Source organism: Pagrus pagrus, assembly GCF_965226575.1.
Source record: "Pagrus pagrus genome assembly, chromosome: 18".
Classification (NCBI taxonomy): Eukaryota; Metazoa; Chordata; class Actinopteri; order Spariformes; family Sparidae; genus Pagrus; species Pagrus pagrus.
The window spans coordinates 12,032,095-12,051,301 of NC_140202.1; the positions used below are offsets into that span (position 1 = coordinate 12,032,095).

The 19,207-nt window shown below is 41.5% G+C and overlaps 1 protein-coding gene across 1 annotated transcript in view; it reads left to right on the forward strand.

The window, feature by feature from the left end:
• Positions 1-2,554: 2,554 nt before the first annotated feature.
• The window catches only part of dnajc17 (DnaJ (Hsp40) homolog, subfamily C, member 17), a 33,725-nt gene continuing 17,072 nt past the window's right edge, over positions 2,555-19,207 (forward strand). Inside the window, exons 1-9 of the mRNA XM_084381697.1 lie at positions 2,555-2,763; positions 9,426-9,495; positions 11,859-11,917; positions 12,018-12,105; positions 12,438-12,514; positions 13,098-13,218; positions 14,010-14,059; positions 15,906-15,983; positions 17,710-17,790. Coding sequence (XP_084237823.1) covers positions 2,683-2,763; positions 9,426-9,495; positions 11,859-11,917; positions 12,018-12,105; positions 12,438-12,514; positions 13,098-13,218; positions 14,010-14,059; positions 15,906-15,983; positions 17,710-17,790 — 705 coding nt within the window. The 5' untranslated portion in view covers positions 2,555-2,682. The remainder of the gene's footprint in view (positions 2,764-9,425; positions 9,496-11,858; positions 11,918-12,017; positions 12,106-12,437; positions 12,515-13,097; positions 13,219-14,009; positions 14,060-15,905; positions 15,984-17,709; positions 17,791-19,207) is intronic.

The window sequence follows — 19,207 nt, forward strand, 5'->3', positions numbered from 1 at the left end:
CAGTTTATGCCCTGCAATCTTGTGGGGCATTGCTCCAACATTTTTGGACACAACATTACACTTTTGCTACTCCTCCTTTCTCTCAGTGCAATGGCACAACTTCAAATAATTTAGATCAGAATCCAGGATCCAGACATAATCTGAAGACACCCTTTAGTTTGCTAGAGAATGGCAGCTACACAGCTATTGTATTGTCATGCTGCTTTAGGTTCCCTTAGGCAGAGTGTCATCACCATAAGATGTCTAAAGGTAACTGAGGCTTCTATCAGGAACACCACTGAGAAGTCAGCAGCAAGTGTTCTCAAGTTTCAACAAGCAAATAACATAGCCTGCCCCGATGCAAATAATGGTTACACGACACACTGCTTTGTTTAAACTGAGCAACAAAAGCTATTGAGCAAATATTACGTGCTCATAATGAGTACTGGTAGCCAATGATTCTCTTGCTGAGCTAGTTGAGCAGGATCATGAAACCCATCAGTTCGAAACGAGCTCCTAATACTTAAAAGTGGCATTGTCACATTTTTCATCTATTGTTCTGTATACATGTATACACAACAAGCTATTTCCCTCTATTATTCCCTTCAGGAACAAACTGACTTTTAACCTGCTAGCCCTGCTGTAGAGCCTTCTACCTTTTGGGCTTCTGTGATGATGTATCTTGTGTTTGTCATCGGCATCCTGGAAGGAAACAAAGGTCACCACATGTGACATGATGTGCTGAACATGCTCAGATCTCTAGGAGGCAGCTCCTCAGGATGAACATCCTGAGAGAAGCTAATCTTTTTGAACAGCCTGAGCGTACAGGGTATTTCCAAACAGTTTGCAAATACCACAAAGCTCTTTCGTAACATTTATTTTACCATCTCGATTTTTGTAACGGGAGAGTTGCTCTCAGACATGTCAGGACACGTTCCTGAAATGCTTCAACAATGGATTGTCTTTGTTAACAAAAACCCTCAAAAAGCCATGTTATCACTAAGCCACACATGGACCGATATCCGGAAAAGAAAAAAACACCAGTTCCTCTCGCTTTCAGTGGGTTATTACGTAAAAAATAATTCTACACAAATACTATAAATTTTGTCCCAACTACTGTTACGTGAGACACCAGATGTTGAGATGCTTTTGGGCCAGACTGGCCAGCTGTTTGTTCACCACAGCTGTATAGTGATAACGCTTATCAGAACAGCAGTTTCACTAATATTTTGTTTATGATCCTTTCTTCAAACCAAAGATATTTATTAGTATTCATCTAAAACATTCTTCATCTAAATAGAGAACCCCAGGCATCTATCAATTACCCCTCATGAATCCATGGATCCCAGTTTTGGGCGCCACAAGGTTTACAACCTGAAACGAGCCAAAAGCCACAATCATACCTTTTTAAAAGAACATATCTTCAACTAAAAACACAACAGAAATGGCCCCGGGTGAAACGCACAAACAGTAGCATTGTTTTTTTCTGTTTGCATTTTACACTTTACATGATACAAGGTATCTTCATGTTTGATCAAGTAAAACCAAAGACTTAAAGGTGGAATGAGTGATTCTGGAGAAAGAAAGCTGACTTTGGAGTATCATTTCCCAGACTGTCAAATAGCTTACCGACATCCCGGGGAAGAGACTCAACCATCAAGACTTGCTCACCCCACCTTTAAGCTCTACACCAGGATCCAAATGTAAACAAAGGTGGAGCCCCGGCTGCCCAAAATAAAAACACACAGTGTAAACTGTTATGTGTCTAGTATAAAAAGCTAATATTGACTTATCCCAGATATAGGAGTATGTGTGCTGGCATAATTGCCTACTTATAATACGTAAATGCGGAAAAGAGCTTGAGGCAATTTTAGAGTCACTGCTTCATTTGTCCACCAGAGAGCACTCTATACTTACAACAGCTCAGCAAAATGCATTGCAACTGAGCAAATACATTTATTTTCCAAATATAAAATATCTCAGTTCTTTCACATACATATTTGAGGGTACCTTGATAAATAGGTCTGTTAATGTGCATGTGTTTATGTTAATTAATAATTTAGGCAAAAATCTAAACCTAAATTATGATTATTTGATAACATCCTCAAAATTTCACATTATCATAATAGTGTGAAGTTGTTTGCTGGCATTAAACAATAAGTGAATAGGAAAACATGTTTGTAAATTAAAATGTAGATTCTCTATATCTTTTTAACTATGGGCATGATTTAGCTCAAATGAATTTGGTAAAAAAAAAAGAAAAAATGCTGAATTGACCTTTAACGCTAGGGAGAAAACATGCTGTAAGACCTTTTCACAAGTGGAATAAACTTGAAAATCAAATTAGCCTACCTGTAGTGTGAAAAATGACCTGATTTATCACTTGTTGGAAGGCCACACAGACACTACAAAGTTGTTAAACGAGCCAAAACGGTTCAGAATTTTTTTTTTTTTTTAGAAAAGCTATTTTTATTCCTGTAAATGCTTTGGTAGAAATGCTCAAACTCATTCTGCTTAACGACCCCTGAGAGAACAGCGGAACAAAAACTACATTTCCCAGGTTGCAGTGCGCAAGTTGAAAGGTCGAAGACGTCAAACTCATGCTGCCTGAACAACAACAAACCATTGAATAAGCTAAACGTTAACTTTGCGTTCACTTGTTGTATTTTTTTGTGTTGGTACTGTAGCTTGTTGTCGGCAGACATGTCTGGAAAGGCCAAGGATCTCCTACAGATGGACCTGTATGGTTTACTCGGTATTGAAAGCACTGCTACATCGAAAGAGGTGTGTAAATGGGCTAGCTGTTAAGCTAATAGCTTTTAGTTAGCCGGTCTTGTTCTTACGCACATGCCAGGCTTGATAATGTTGCTTTAGCAGAAAGTCTATCCTACTTTTAGCTTATATATGTATTAAAGAGCAGTTGTATTTGTATATGGAGAGACTGTAAATGTGTGTGGGCAATATTGCTTGCAGGATATGTTAGCTTGCTACCACAGCATGAAGCTTGAAGAGGTGTGTGTATTTGTGCCTACTGTGCGTGTATGAAAGCGACAAATGGCAGGTAAGTAAAGCGAGGACTCGTGTATTTGAGTCAGTGTGTAATAAGTATAACAGACAGAAAAAACCTGCTAATGCCTGAATCACAAAGGTGTGATACACCCAAAAGACCACTGAGTGGCGACGCTGCATCAATTAAGTACTGGTATGTGTGAGTATAAAAGTCTAGAGTCACAACTCAAGGTAACTTTTATTTTAACCGTCAGTTAACCTGTCAGTGTGTCTGCCTGGTATTACTTCGAATAAGTGATTAATCATTTGGTTTAAAAAACGTCAATATGTGAAAAATGCCTGTCACAATTTTGCAGATCTCAATGAGATGTCATCAAATTTCCTGCTTTTCAAGGACAGTCAGCTAACAATAATGTAAAAAAGAGAAAAAGCAGTAAATAATCATAATGGAGAAGCTAAAAAAAAACAACAAAAAGAAAAACTCTATATCTTTGATTGTGCAAACTCAATGCATATTATTATCACGTAGTAGTATGTGATGAGGCCTGGAAAGTTAATCATTTTTTGGCAGAAAATGCTGGCGCTCCTGTTTAATATCCTATCCTAATAACCCAAAGTTTTGCCTGAATGATATTTTGTGCCTACATGGATTTCGAATCGGCTCTGGGATGGTCCCTCGGCTCTCTTCTTCTTTTGCCAGTCCAGAGTGGTTCACCATGATATCCTGAATCCAGCCTTTTCCCTGCCACCACCTCTCTTCACTGTTTCCAGCATCTCTAATCCACAGGCCCGAAGGGAAATTAAGATCTCTGCCAAAACGAGGGAGGAAGTTAATTTCTTAATTGGATTTCAAAGTCCTGTCCTCCCCAGAGGATTATCCCGGAGGAAATTAGCGGTTGTGGCTTGGGTTGAATTGAGACCCCACAATGCAGCAGGCTGGTCTATGAGGTCTGTTGATGGTCGAGGGAGATAGTGATGGGTTGTGTGTGTGCGTGTGTGCGTGTGTGTGTAGTGCATTGAGTCTGGAGGGACTCGAAAATCAATCAAGTGTGTGAAGACAGATGTCATCAAATGGTGTGCTTTTCCCAGTTGTTCGCTCCGCTGCTCGACCACCACCATCAGGCATGTTGTTTATCACAGACAGAGAGGAAGAAGCTCATCCCAAAGCCTGTTTATGTGGGCTTAGCCACAGCTTGTAAAACATTGCCTTGACGTAGAGGATTTGCATCCTGCATCTCCTCCTGGTTCTATTTAGCATCTCTTTCTGTTATCAGTGCTGATGACCTTCTTCTGAGATTGGCTGTCTGATAAATGCTAGAGAAACTGGCATGTCAGGCTCTGTATGACTATGGATGAGTTGGGTTTGCTTTATCCCTTTAGTGCTCAAGGGGGCTGTTGCTGAGGGCTAGCCACGCTTTAAAGAGTTATGCTCATGCATATGAGCAGGGCTTAGGTAATAATTGACTCAGTGTGTGTTTTACCTACCACAGATTGCTTGGTGAAACTATGTCAACAGCCAAGACCACACAACAGTTCTTGTGGTTAATTCAGCTACTTAAATTGTAGTGTACCTGATGTGCTGTAATGTATGTGCCAACTACAAGCTTGGGTGATGTACTTTCACACAGAGCATCCAAGGAGAGTAATTTGCATTGAAAGCTCAGTGCCCCCAATGATGAATTTTGAGTGTCTTCTTGATCGGGGCCAGTAGATTAAGATTGTTATTGCATCATACGCTCGGGGCGGATAAGGAGTGATGCAACCTGTGGTCATCGGGTGTTTTAAATCCGCAAACATTAGACAACAACACCCAGATGTGTAATGGATTGGTCTGTGTTCCACAGTTTTACAGCTTTCTATTAGAACAGACAGACCTCTTCATATATGATGTAAATAAAAACCTGAATGATACAGTTGTTAGTTAGTAGGGGTGGGATAATATCTATTTAAGGCAATCAATTTGATATGCTGGCGCCAAATATCAATATTTTTTATTAAAGCTGACAGTTTGGCTTATCAGAGGCAATACTTAATAACTTTGTGTGGTGTAAACTACTAGTTACCCACAGTTGCATCTTTCCTTTAAACATTTTAACTCCAGAACTTTTCTGCTTTCTGACAGTTCAACCAGTTTATGGCTTTTTTACATTGGAAAAATGGCACACATGGACATGGATAAGTTGCAGTCAGTGTGTGTGATAAAGAGGCTCTCATGCACTCTTTACCTTGTACATAATTCCTGCCTTTTTATTGGTATTTTGTATTTTTCAGTTAGACAGACATTGTGATGTATCTTTCGGTGATTATTGGTGCATTGAATCGATTATCCCAGAACCACTGTATCATGATACTATCGTTTTCATGGAGAACATATCGTGAATTCATCGTATTGTGAGTTACTCTGTCCTTCCCACCCCTATTAGTTAGCATGGAACCATTAGTTTAGTTGACGATCCAAATCAATCAAAACCATTTCATCTTGACACCATTACATTAAAAGTTAATATAAGATAATGTCTTGCTCTTCTTTTCATGGTATCCACTTTTCTTCGTACTATTATCTCATCTATTCTCTGTGTGTTCATGTCCTTTTTGCTCCTCCTTTCTTCTCCCTGTTCTGCCTGTTATTATTTTCCACCAGCTGATAATGTCCCCTAAATAGGAGAGTGTTGTAATTAAGGAGGATGGGCCCATGGCAGATCAGGCATCTAATCAGCAACACAGGCTAGGGGCCCTACCCGGGCAGTGTTGCGGCTGCGGCTGCACCAGCACCAGTTTGTCAACTATAATTGGCACCAAAGTCTGGTGTAATGAGGACAAGATGTGGGCATGTAGTTAAGACTGTGGCAGACGGGGATCGGGGAGGCACACATAGGCTGTTTTGGCCAGGCACTAACCATTAGGCTACTGTTGGCCTGCTGCTGCATGATCAGGGTCTTTCGTTGATGAAACTGAATCGTGGGAAATAGTTGAGGTTTCTGCAGTTCACTTTGTCTCGCATATGAGAGAAGAAAAATGTGCATGTGTTAATCTAGAATAATTTGAACTGGAAGAGATAGAAGACACAGCAGAATTGAATACCAACACGTTTGCTCATGTGTAAGCACAAGGGACAGCAGTTAGTTTTACTCCAGGAGTTCTTATGGCTTTCTCTTCGCATGGTCTTACTCATAATTGATTGAAGAGCCAATCCTAAAAGGTCACGGTGAGCTGCACAACGATAATTGCTACAGTAATTGACTGGATTAGTCCTGTAAGAAGATGCTACTCTCTCTCTGAGAGCTCTTATCCACACATGTGCTAACCTCTTCAGAAGTTGGCCTGGTTTGACTTCTAGTTTGTAGGGGCTTCACAATCTTCCAGCATCAATTAAGGCTTGCGTGTTAGGGCATTGATGGGAGTAATCATGTATTATTTAACAAAACGGCACTGGAGGTGCAGTAGAGACAAGATATCGTGAAGGATGCAAAAGAGAGTGAAAAGGGGAAGATGGGAGGAGGAGGCGGAGAGAAAAATATCAGAGAGGGAGTGCTAAGGTAATTAGCTGAAATGTGGAGAAGTATGTGTGTTAACTAGGGCTTTGACTGAACTCAACGAGACATGTGTGATGACGTGCAACATGGTTGCTGTTCACCAGAACAGCATCAGTGATGACAGGTTGTACTTGTGAAGCAGATCAGTTGGCCAGACTTTTGTCCTGCCAATGTCAAACGTCTGCCTTATTTACAACAGATGTGGAGACTTGTTTATCTTGTCAGCTGGCTGCAGGTGATGAAGAACATGAGAAGTACATTGAGTGTGAACCGAGGACAAGACCTGAGCTCTTACAGGACCATCGCAGTGGTTTTAGCGCCCTTTATTTCAAATCACACATCACCTTCAGTCTGCATCACCACACAAAGATTATGTAACGGTAGCAGTTTTATGAATTCTGTTTGTTTTTGGCCTATTACATATTTGCTCATGACTCAAGATGCCTATGAGAAATCTTGATTAAAGTCACTGGTGACATTTCGCGATATCTTTAAATCCGATGAAGGGGTGACAAATGGTGGAAGTTTGAGAGTGCAGTTATTGAAACGCTGCAGGGCAGGCTTTGTGATTATGAAAAAAGTTTGTGATTGGTCTGATTCCTTCTTTAAATAGAATTAAACTAGCTGAATTTACTTTGTTCACCCTTGTGAAGCCTGAAACCCGTTTATTCCTGCTCACAGCTTTAATGTTGGCTGATGCTGAGCTTCTTCCTTCTGTTGAGTGCAAACTGGCTTGAACATACTAATTGCCACTTGCGGCTATATTTATAATTTATTTTTATGTCATATGGAAATTAAGAAGACAGAAGACAAACTTTATTGATATGTTTTTAGGGAGCACACACACACACACACACACACACATGCAGGAAATACACACACACACACAAACAGGACCTATTATCATAATCATCATTAATGAAAAGAAAGATGTCGAGCGAGGGGGCTGCCCTGTAGTCAGGCACCCTGAGCAGTTTGGCATTCAGCGCCTTGCTCAAGGACACCTCAGCAGTGTCCTTGGGGTGAAATAGCACCCATCTAGCTCCAGCTCTGTATTGACTGGACTGTACTGACCAATGGAAACAAATAGCTGCTCGGAACAATAGGAAAAAGATCTAAAACACAGCCTGCATTTGGAAATGGTCTGCAAAAATATACACAACATTGTATTTGAAGAACACATTTGTAGTCTTTTTAAAGCAGACTCTCTTTATTTGTGTTGTGCCAAAGCACTGATGGGGCTGTGCAAGGCAGGGAGTTCCCCAATTGTTGTCACTTTAAGTTGAGCTTGAGTTTTCATCTTCTTCATAGAGAATTTGGCGAAACAGTCAGTAGAAGGCTAAAAAAGAGGACTAGACTCAGGCCAACATTAAGCATATGTGTTTGGAGCCCGTCCACAGCTGTGTGTCAGTCTTTATCAGTAGGAAGGCTCTGTGTGCCAGGCAGCCAGACTATATATCTCTTAATGAACTCTAGTCTCTCAAAGGCCTCTCAATGAACCAAGTGCTCATTTGCTATTGGAACTATAACGAGAAAAAATCTGATGTTGAACAAGAGATAGAAGAAAGGAGATGTGACATTTGGGGCTCTCTAATCTCACTGGTGGTTTGTTGCTTTATATAATTATATAGAGGCTCAGCTCTTGTACCTTGGACAAAGGGCATCCAGCCTAATGTGTCTAAGTTGACTGTCATGGAGACTCATTGAAGTTGCTGTTTAAATGGCTCAGACACTGATGGATTACACCGCTCTGCTCAGTTCCCCTCAGAGTAGATATTTGTTTCCCCCCAATAAAGTCAGCTCTGTGTCTTTTGGCGTGCATTCGTGAGATAAAATTGTGCAAAACAACACACAAGGAAAAACTGCATATGCCAGAAGGCAAAGGCGTCCAATGCAAACGTTTCCCAGACATGAAAAAAGGAGCTCCCAAGTTCTGTGGCCCGTAGCATACTGGCAGGATACGTGAAGGGGGGTATGTGAAAACACGCAGAATGTTGGCATGGCTGATTAAGACCGGTGAGAAAGTGTGTTTGCGTCTCAGGGATGTATGTGCCAAATTCATAGCATGCGATGCATATATAAGCGTGTGTGCAGAAAGCTTCGACACTGCACTCTACAGCCCCCTCTGGTCTCCAAGGAACGTTTTCCTGCTTCCCTTCTCTCTCCAGAGGAGCAGAGATCTAATGAAAACCACCTTGTCATTAACTGGTCCCTAGAAGGACCAATGAATGGTTAACATTCCAAGCATTGACCCAGAGTTAAAAAATCAGCTATAACTAAAACCTCATATGACATTACAATACTCCAAAGTATTGTTTAGTTTTTCCACTTTGGTTCTCTTAACCCCCCAAAAGTTTTGGCTAGCAGCCTAAGATATTAATGGCGGCCTTCTCAGATTTGTTATAGACAATGGCACTCTGTTTGTGTATGTTATTCTAACATTTTTTAAAGTTTGAATAAAGCTGGACTAATACTAGGCTGCAACCGAGGCCACATTTATCTTGCAAACTGGCAATGGGAATAGTTGATAGTTAGGAATTCTTGTGCGGGTAATTCACAGTGCAGTATGTGCTGCAGTGGTTAGATTACATTAACAACATGTCAAAAGGACATGAGGCAGAGGATCAGCTCAGGTGTTGATTTGATACAAACAATACAGTCCCTTTTTTTAAATGCAGACCACATTTCACCCCCTGTGCTTTCATGTCAGACAGTTACCATTTGTGCCATTATTTCACTTTGGTTTTCCGGGCCAAGGATGACAGGATAAAGATAATAGGAGAGTGAGAATTTAACTTTCACATGGCCGTAATCTGTGCTTAAGAGGATGATTCCTTCTCTCTGTGTCATAATCAACATTTTCCACTCTGCATAACTCAAGGGGTTCTTCTGTTTTTCTCCTAGATCAAGAAAGCTTATCGACAGAAAGCCTTGACATGCCATCCAGACAAGAACCCAGACAACCCAAAAGCAGGTGAGTGAACTTGCTAATGTGTGTGTCTCTTCAACTCCTTTCCATTCTGAGCCACAGACCTCTGTCAGTCACACAGAATAACTGGAACAAGATTTATTATTTGTTTCTGCAATTTCTTTATTGTTTTTTGAACAATTAGGGTTAATTGCCTGACCGAGTGGCTTTCAAGCTTCATGACCAAAAAATGAATATTCCAGAGTAGCGTTTTAGAAAGTTATACCGAGCCAGACAGCCTAGCCACAGCCCTTTGTAGGAAGTCTCTCCTGTCAACTTTCTAGCCAGACAGAGCCAGACAGGACCAGCCAACCTCCACCAGCACCACCATCACCAAAAGTGTTTCCACACTCCATCCCTCCTTGGTTTTATGAGTCCTTCTGCGGCCTGTCGCCAAGCAGCATGCCAATAATTAGACCAGGAAATCTCAGTATAGCTTTTTGTCAGGATAGGGGAGAAAAAAAAGGTACCTTGGACAAAAGGCTGGTCATGAAGCATGTTTTCGAGTGAGGTTTATGTGGTTGCTGGATAGTTCAGACAATTCTTGATTATGTCAGGGGAAAAAAAACTGGGAAATTGGTGGGGTTGGGGGAGTTGAGAGGGATAATACAAAAGCAGGGGGTCGGTTTCCCAGAAATGGAAAAGAAGTGGTTTGGAGGGCCTCAACACTTGAACCCTCACATGGACAGACTCGGTTTCTATCGCACGAGAGCGGAGCAAGTCTTGGGACTTGCTGGCCCTCAGGGGACGGTTGTGTGCAAGTAAGAGGTGATTTGGGGGTCATGATTTCTAACTGACTGAAGACACCCCCCCCAATATTCCCTCACTTTCCTCAACCCCCCATGTTGTGACACTCTGAGCTGCCCAGTGGGCATGGCAGGTCTCCCCCAGTTGGATTTCATTCCAGCACATTATATGCGTGCAGGTAACCTGACCGCCTCTGCTGGCAGCATGATCTCCAGAGCCTCCTGTTAGTGTGCACTGCCAGTCCCCACAGGGAGTAACAGTATCGGATCGTTAGGCCTCCCATAAGTGAATGATTAAGCCTGGCTAGTATAGTGCAGTACTGTGGTGGTTGTGTGATGGGGAGTGGGGTTGTGGTCTCCCTGTGTACATTTGTGTGTGCGTGTGTTAGATGACAACTGGGGAGGTGGAGTCTTGCGTGGTAGTGGTGATTGCGGCAGCGGCCCCTCGAGGTGCTCTAATGGAAGATAGATGGAGAGGCCAAGGGTTTTGTGAGGGAATGCACGGCTGTGTCATTGGAGGAAACGGGTTTCGTGAGACTAACGGCTTTCAGAGCATAAATGTCTAAGTTTGTCTCAGCCCTGTGTCCCAGCTTCAGTCTGAAGATATCATGCTGAGCTCATAATAACTCTTTTGGCATTAGCCCCCTGTAGCTGTCATGTTCACTTTACTCTCTTCACATCAAAATTACTCTCTTTTCTATCTCTTAAAATCCAGGTGTCAAACTGACAAAGTTCTCTGTGTCATATCTTTGTGAAATCATAGCCATATTTTTGTTTATAAAGGCACAATATGTAGAGTTTTAGTTTTAGTTTAAACATTCAAACATGAACTATCAACAGAACGTAAATAAATAACACTATTGATGGTATGTCAAAGACATCTATGTATTATATTGCAGAGATATCTAGTGAAATTAGCATGCTAACCAGCTGGCCCCGGCCTGTCCAGTCTCTTAATACTGCTTTGTACCTCGAACGCGATAGTCCAATTGTAACTCAGGCAACTGCAGTTTGTTACAGACTGATGCCTCTCGCCCTTCTCCTGCTTCACACCTCCGCTGTTTCTGCCCTTACCTGCTATGTTTTCATCATTCTGTACCACCCTGTTGGTCGCGGAGGATGTATTGTATATATACAGTACATATGTATATATGTCCAGGTACAGCTAAGGGTCATTGTGAGGCAACAGATCCCGGTTCCATTGCCCACTCGCCTGGCTTCGATTCTGGTACCCATTCTAATGCTGCTCCCTTTCAGCATTCCCCTTCATCCAGGGTGTGAAAACCTCCTCCCAGTGTTTCAAAGCTCTTGTGCTAATGTTGTAAACTATACCAACATTCCCCCGGTGCGGCGAGCTCAAATCGGGACCACTAGCTGCAATCCTATCTTAGCTATGGGCAACCACAGTTTGCAGCACTTAGTAGTTACGCTGGTGATATGCTGCCCCCTATTCGTGGCCAATTCTTACAGATTTCATATTTTAATGCTTGTATTCGACATGCAAGACATTGTTTCCTGAAGCAAAAATATTAAAAAAAAACCTAAAGTGGAACAGCCTCTCTGTTTGCATTCAGTAACAGAATTGTCTGTTTTCTCACCTTCCTCGTCCCTCTCTTCTTCTAGCGGAGCTCTTCCACCAGTTGTCCCAGGCTCTTGAGGTGTTAACTGATGCTGCTGCCAAGGTAAATCCATTAATGCTGCCAAACCTGTCATGAAAGTGCTGATATACACACATACACACACACTGAAACAAGTCCTCCTGGTGTCAAATACTGTTTTCAGGCTGCCTACGATAAGATTTGTGCTGCCAAGAAACAAGCAGAAGAAAGAAACAGGAAACTAGATGACAAGAGGAAGAAAATTAAGCTTGGTGAGTCACTTTGCAGTTCTCAAAGCTTTATGAGGCTCTTGATTTACTCTTTATTAAAATGGTTGGTATTAGAATGTGAATATATTTATTTAAATCTGTTTTTTTTTTACATCCATGTTCCAGTATTACCACAAGGACTGAGATGATTTTTTTAAAGTTGCATGTATTGTACAGCATGAAATAAAATAAGAGCAGCTGTTAGAAAGTAATGAATTAATTTTAAATTCATTTAGTGTGTGGTTTTGGTTACATTGTGGAAAATAGATTCAATATGAGTATATGAGGGAAATACAGACTCATGTGTATGTGTGTGTGTTGTGCTGCTATGACAGACTTGGAGGCCAGAGAGCGACATGCAGAAGCTCAGAGCCAGGAGGAGGTGCAGATCACAAGGACGCTTGAAGAAGAGGTAAGAGAATTTAAAGAAACCATATAAGAGATGAAAGGTGTTCCTGTGAATCAGGGAAACTTTGAAGCATGCCCAGGTGCATTTATTCTTTTTTTCTTCACATTTCGGATGGAGTTGAAATCTCCCAGAAACTTTGGTCAGGAAAAAAGGCTTTTTTCCCCTGCCATATCCTAATTATCAGTAAGCCCATTAGGTGATATTGCATGACTTGATGCACTTTGTTCAGAAAGTCAATGATAAATAAAAATGATGTGCGTGCCTACTCTGTGAGTCATGGCATGTGCTTAATGGGCTTAATGCATGCAAATACCAAGGCTTGTAAAAGGTGGTGACCAGTAGGTGGCACTGTTTCATTTTCTGTCTCATCCTGAGGTGTCACTGCCTTAACTAAAGAAATAAGGCGGCCTGCATACTCTCCTGGAAAAACAGAAAAGCAGAAAGGGTGTTTTAGAATGTGAAAGCCATACAGGTGATGAACTACATATGTGCCTAATGAAGAGTAATGATGCATAATTTGCAGTTATTCAAAACCACTATGTCTCTCTGTGCACATCACTGTATTGTACGTGTCTGTTTCCACCAGATCGCCCGTTTGAGAGAGGAGGGATCCAGGCAGCTTGAGGAGGAACAGAGGCTCATCAAAGAGCAGATCCAGAGAGAAAGAGAAGCACAAGAGCAGCAAGCAGGAGGCTTCGCTCACACATGTATGTCCACTTCCAAGATTTAACCCTGTCCAGTCTGCTCCAGCCAAGGTTAAGCAAACCAGTTCATTGCTGTTCTGCCAAGTGAAGTCCTTTTACCACCCCGAAAGCCTCAGCTGAATGAACTCCTATGCCTCCCAACCGTCATCCTGTCAGTCCAACCACAGCAGTCACCAGGCCCCCTGTGGTTTACCAAATATTATTCACATAAAAGACAACAATAACTGAATGTATATTTCCATTTATGTTTTGCGTTAAAACACTTTGAAGAGGACTATTTTAGTTTCTTGGCAGTAACGTTGGATTGCCTCGCACACACATTGTCCATCAAACTTTTAACCTCTTGAAAATATTTCTGTATTAAAGCCTCAGGCTCTCCGTTCTGGAGACATGAAGAAATTAAGAGCCTTGTGAAATAAGACGATGGAAGTGTGGGTATTAAAGGGAACTACTGATTCCTGGCGCTAGACTAGACCCCTTTTTGTGGCTGGACAATTACTCATGCATAGTCAGCACGTCTTTTGAGTCTCTTCCATTTGCACGCAGTCGGGCCTCCCCAGCCCTCCCCTGGATCAGTACTCTCTCTTCCGTCTCGAAAGGCAGTGGATCATCAGACTGTAGCAAGAGCCATACATTAACCATGTGACAGCCAATTTAAAATTGCTGTCCATCTGCACGAGTCCCTGGTCTGCTATCTTTGAGTGACATATTTCTTGCATCAACAAGACGATTGTTTCTTTGTCGTTTTACTGAGCTCATCTTTGTCTCATATCTCCCCTCATGTTTTTTCTCAGACTCAGGAGGAGACAGATGTTCCAAGAGCAATGTGACCCCCAAATTGAAGGTAAGGGTTTCAGCTATGGGGTTTTTTAGACAGCGGATGGGACTGGGAAGAGACGTTGGGATGATTATTTTTGGCAGATAACACTGGAAGATGGAAAATAGGAGGGCGAGGAGGAGGAGGAGGGTCCCCAGCATATTCAGAAGGAACTGCTCAATTTGAGTGAAAGTGCAGGCAGATCCTCAGAGGATTTTGATAAAACTTTAGACATTTGTAATTCATTATTTGGAGACCACATACGCTGTCTGACCACCGAGTGCACAGACTGTTCTAACGCCCATTCCTCCAGAGTGGGCCCGATGTCGTCAGGAGACCTGTAACCATGCCAAGAGAGGGCTTATTATATTTCCTCCTGGAAACGGCCTAGCCCGTGCAGACACTAGGGATGTTAGCTAATGTGTTTAGACATTAAATCTGGTTTTAAAATTTGATAGCCATCTAGTGCAGCATTGTATTACCCAACATTTATGTATTCAGTTAGAAAAACAAACAGCAGCCATAAGACTGACAGTATCATGGGTCATGTTCAAGGACATGGGAACATTACTGCATAGATCTATTCCAAAGGCTGTGTCTACTATGAGAATTCATTTTTATCTGTTTTTTTTTGTGTTGTCTCAGATCGGCAACAGCGTTTTTGTTAGATGTTTCTGTCTAGTCAAAGTAATATTATATTTTTAATCTGTTAAAAAATGATCCTTGTATTTAAGATAAAACTCGATTTGTAGATTCAACAAACAAGTGATATTTGGCGAAATCAGATAAATCTCTGAAATTATGACAGCTCTCGACTCTCTCGTTTTTGAGGACATCAAAAGCAGAAAAAGCCATTTAGTTTGACCCCACTATCATCTTTCCTGTCTTTACATTTAATGAAACTGGGGACAGGAGAAGAATGCAGTGTGTTGTGAGCTAAAACTATAGACAACACATCATGCAGAAAACATATTATTAGAAGATTAATGGCTAGGAAGGTTATCGTTAGACGTGACACTGCTCTTGGAAGGGGAATGTACCTTTTCAACCGTAATTGTTGGTAAAAGAGGCTATGTAGACACAGAAATTCCCAGAAATCTTGCTTCTCTGACAGTGAACAGAATGCTGGAACTGGATCAACACTTAGTGCTTGCCATTTATAATCCTACTTTAAGGAGTCAGTGTGATATTGGCTAGACTACTTGTACTTTGTACTTGGATATGAGAAGTTGCACAATATCTCTTTTTAGGAGTACGGGAACTCACATCAGCGTTTAGTCAAAAATTGATAAATTGTCTTGTTGTCTTTTGTGAAAGCTGTTCAGCTCTTATGCAGAGAACAGTTGTATGGCAGTTTCTAAAACCGCATTTACACAGAGAAATATGGCAAAAATCAAGACTTAAGTAAAGACACAGAAACATTGTTACACAAGCGAGTAAGTTAACCACAGCTCCAACAAAGATACAACTCATCCAGAGGACGACTTCCTCTCATTCTGCCCACGGAGTACCTTGGGCATGGACCTGCTTTGGATTACTTTGTCATTATTGTGTCTGGGGTTTTATTCTGTAGCTTTCACCCTTTTTAGCTGTCCGGCACCCTCTGCAAGAATGGAAATTGACTGCAGATTTCACAGGTGGTGCCTGGGTGATCTTCCAAAAGCTTAACAATCGAATTCCTCCAGTTTGTCTTCGTGGTTATGGTAATCATCGTGTCATCATTGCCAAGTCTGCCCGGCATGCTTTGCCTCCTGGTCAGCTGAGTTTAATCACTTGTGCTCTGCCGATTAGACGTTATCATGCACTTTTTTAATTGTTGACAGCCCTCACAACTGACACAGGCGTCTCCTCTCTGTCTCTTTTCTCATTGCAGTTAAAGTGGAAATGTAAAAAAGATGACGAGATGAATGGAGGCTACTCTCAGGACGTTCTTCTCAGACTTCTACAAAAGGTACACATGCTGGAAATCAGCTGCAATTTTTACAGGAATTTTGCATCAATGTGATGATATACAGTCTTTAATTGACTGGATAAACCAAAAACAGACATTCCCTCCTGGGTATTTAATCAATGAATTGTTCTGAATTACATTTTCAGGAAACGTATTATATCAGGATATACATATTGCTATGCAACATGAAATTGTATATATTGTTTCATAATTAGTTTATATACTGATGAATTTGATCCTTGCTGCCCCAAAGCAGAGCTCCACTCTGCCTGCAGAGTCCGGCCATATTTGAGGTCTGCATGACATCAGCACTGTAGATTGTTTTATTCTTCCCCTTAAACAAGGCCCATTAAGTTTTGTTGCAGTGAAAGTGCTGAGGGCAATGTTGTAGTGCCCTTTTAAAGCCATGCACGCCATTGTTTGTGCCCCTCTTACCAGGTGATTAAGCAGTACCAAGGGAGGCATTAGGAAATGTGCTCTTCTCATGCAACCCAGTACCACCTTATGCTATGATCCGTCACTAGGGCTTTTTGGTGGGGCATACGTTAGCCTGAAACAAGGATAGGGCAAGTGTCGCTGACGTCAAGCTGGGTGGAAAAAGGGCAGTTGAATTTCTCCTCTGCACGAACTCGATCACTGTGTAAGGAGAGGTTGGAGGGCTGCGTCCAAATGACGACTGTGGGAAAAAAAAGTGTTTTTTGATTCTTAACCAAAGGGAGTACATTATAGGAAAACATTTGAGATGGCAAGCGCCAATGACTGACCGTTTATAGTTTGGGCAAGTAGAAATAGCCACCGCTGTGTGGGAAAGCAAGTGTGCTTCTGATGCGTACGTGTGCGGACTTGTCTACTTTGGCTGCTCAAAATAATACGTCTTCTTTTAAGGGGAAAAAAAAAATTAAGATATTTATATTTTATGAAACGGAGGCCTTTTGAGAGTCTCCTTTGTCACTGTTGGCATGCTCCAGAGTGTCCTTAGTAAGTACTAGCATTCCTGGACTTTCCCGTTCCCAGAAAGCTACATTTTCACAGAATGAGATTGTCAAAGGCCACGTCCCTCCTGCTCTTTGCTTCCAAGCCCCTGCTTTAGGTGGGGAGGGGTTAATGGAGAAGGCCTCAGTTATAGGTGCTACAAACCCTGAAGAATTCAGAAAACCCATTGCTCTGCTAAGAGCTGCTAAGACATGTTTCTAGCCCCTCTCAGTCTCTCTCTTGGACAGAGATCAGGGAATGACTGAGACACTCTTCTCCCTGCTTCCCTGTTAGGCCAACCTTTCCTCCCGATTGTGATTTGTGGCAGTTGGATAAAAGCCACATCTAATTTCAGTTTCCATGCCAAGAATATTGTTGATCAGATGTTGTCACTGCACAAGGAGTAGCTAAAAATCGGACATCCAGCATTGCCTCTTAACTCTTGAGAACTAAGAGAGGTCTCACTTTTGTACATGATGTTACTTGAATGTTCTTTGCAGTATTACTGGCTCGGTGCCAAACATACGAACCCGATCATTACAGATTAGGTTTAATAACCAAACACATATTGTATCCTAACTTTTATTCCAGGAGTCTGTTATATTCACTCATGTTTTGAGTTTTTCAGTCTGCATATGCTTTGTGTTTTCATAGTTATGGGTTGTGTGTGAAAGGAAATACTAATTTGAATGTTCTGCATTTCTCCTCTTCCTCCATTTGACTTTTGTTTTATTCTCCCATTTCTTACCTCTAGTATGGGGATGTTTTGAATGTGATTGTATCGAGCAAGAAGAAAGGAAGCGCTGTGGTTGAATTTGCAACTGTGAGAGCAGCTGTAAGTACCTAACTCTTCTCGAGTCAGTGTCCTCATTCTGTTTGTTCAATAATGAGTATCTTTTCTGAAGCAGACATTTACATAGGACCACATTTGTTTACCACTCATTTGCCTGGAAGTCTCAGGTCACCTGCTGAGTTTGACTATTACTTAGAATGACACCTGTCATAGACTTCCCAGCCTCAGGACAGTTCCTACAACCCAAACTGATGTTTGAGTCATCTGTCGTGTGGAGAGCTGTTTGCTGATGGTTACCATTGAACGGAAGAACTCAAGCCCACTCATTGTTCCACACTGTCTGGATCCTCAGGCCCTTCGTCGCGATGGTGTACTTTTTTGTTGTAGCTTCCTCACCATGACGTGTGGTTTCCTCCCAGAGAACATGTCTGCCGGTCGACAGGGATCTGGGCACAAGTTCTGTGGTTTGTGCGTGCCCATCTCCAGGTCCCAGTCTTGCTCTGGGAGTTGGCCCAGTTACAATCCACCTTTGTCCTTGTCTACATGTGGTTTTCATATGTTTATTATTAGAGAGGCACCAATCCACTTTTTATTTCAGTTCCAAACTGGTTCCCATTCCTGAACGTGGATATCTGCTGATGATACCGGAGCTCTTCTTGAATAATTTATTTTTCATTATTATTATTATTATTATTGTTGTTAATGCTGGTATTATTTGTAAGGTTACATTTTAAACCACACAGCACTCCAGTTTCAAGCAACATTATGTAGAAATTGTGCAATTTGGCACCCCCACAGTTGCTGAATGCAACATCTCTGTGGTAAATACAAATCCCATGTCTGTAACAATTTATCAGAGATTGTGTAGGTGCTCAGTTACATTAGTGCAGAAAAAACTGAAAGGGTGGCTGGGACAGAGACACCATTCACCCTATTACAAGACACTGTACCATCAAAATGGTTTTGAAGCTGTTATTGTAGGTGAAAAAGTTACTAAATATTGCTTTAAAAAAAGCACCCCCCCAAAAAATACAACACAAAAATACATTCACTCAAATATATGCCGAACATCCTCAGCAGTCCCCCCCCCCCCCAAAATTCTAATTTTATGATTTGCAACCCAGATATGAATCTGACCAGGTGACAGGCATTAAGGATACAGATAATAACTATACAGAAATACCCAGTCCTCGTGCTGATTGTCTCATTTGCTTATATAGATCATATAGAGGCATCAACATTAAATTGAGACTGTTTCATAGCCAGTTAAAAGTTCCCTGTTGTAAGTTTAAGCCTTCTTCACATATAACAGGTATAGGAGAGCAAATTGCTACTCCAACCCCTTTACATTTTTTTAAAACTTGAACAAATCAAGTGCATAACAATCCGTTATCATGAACTGTTAGTAAGTAGGTTTCTGTATCCAAGTTCAAATGTAATAACAGAATTTTAAAGAGTG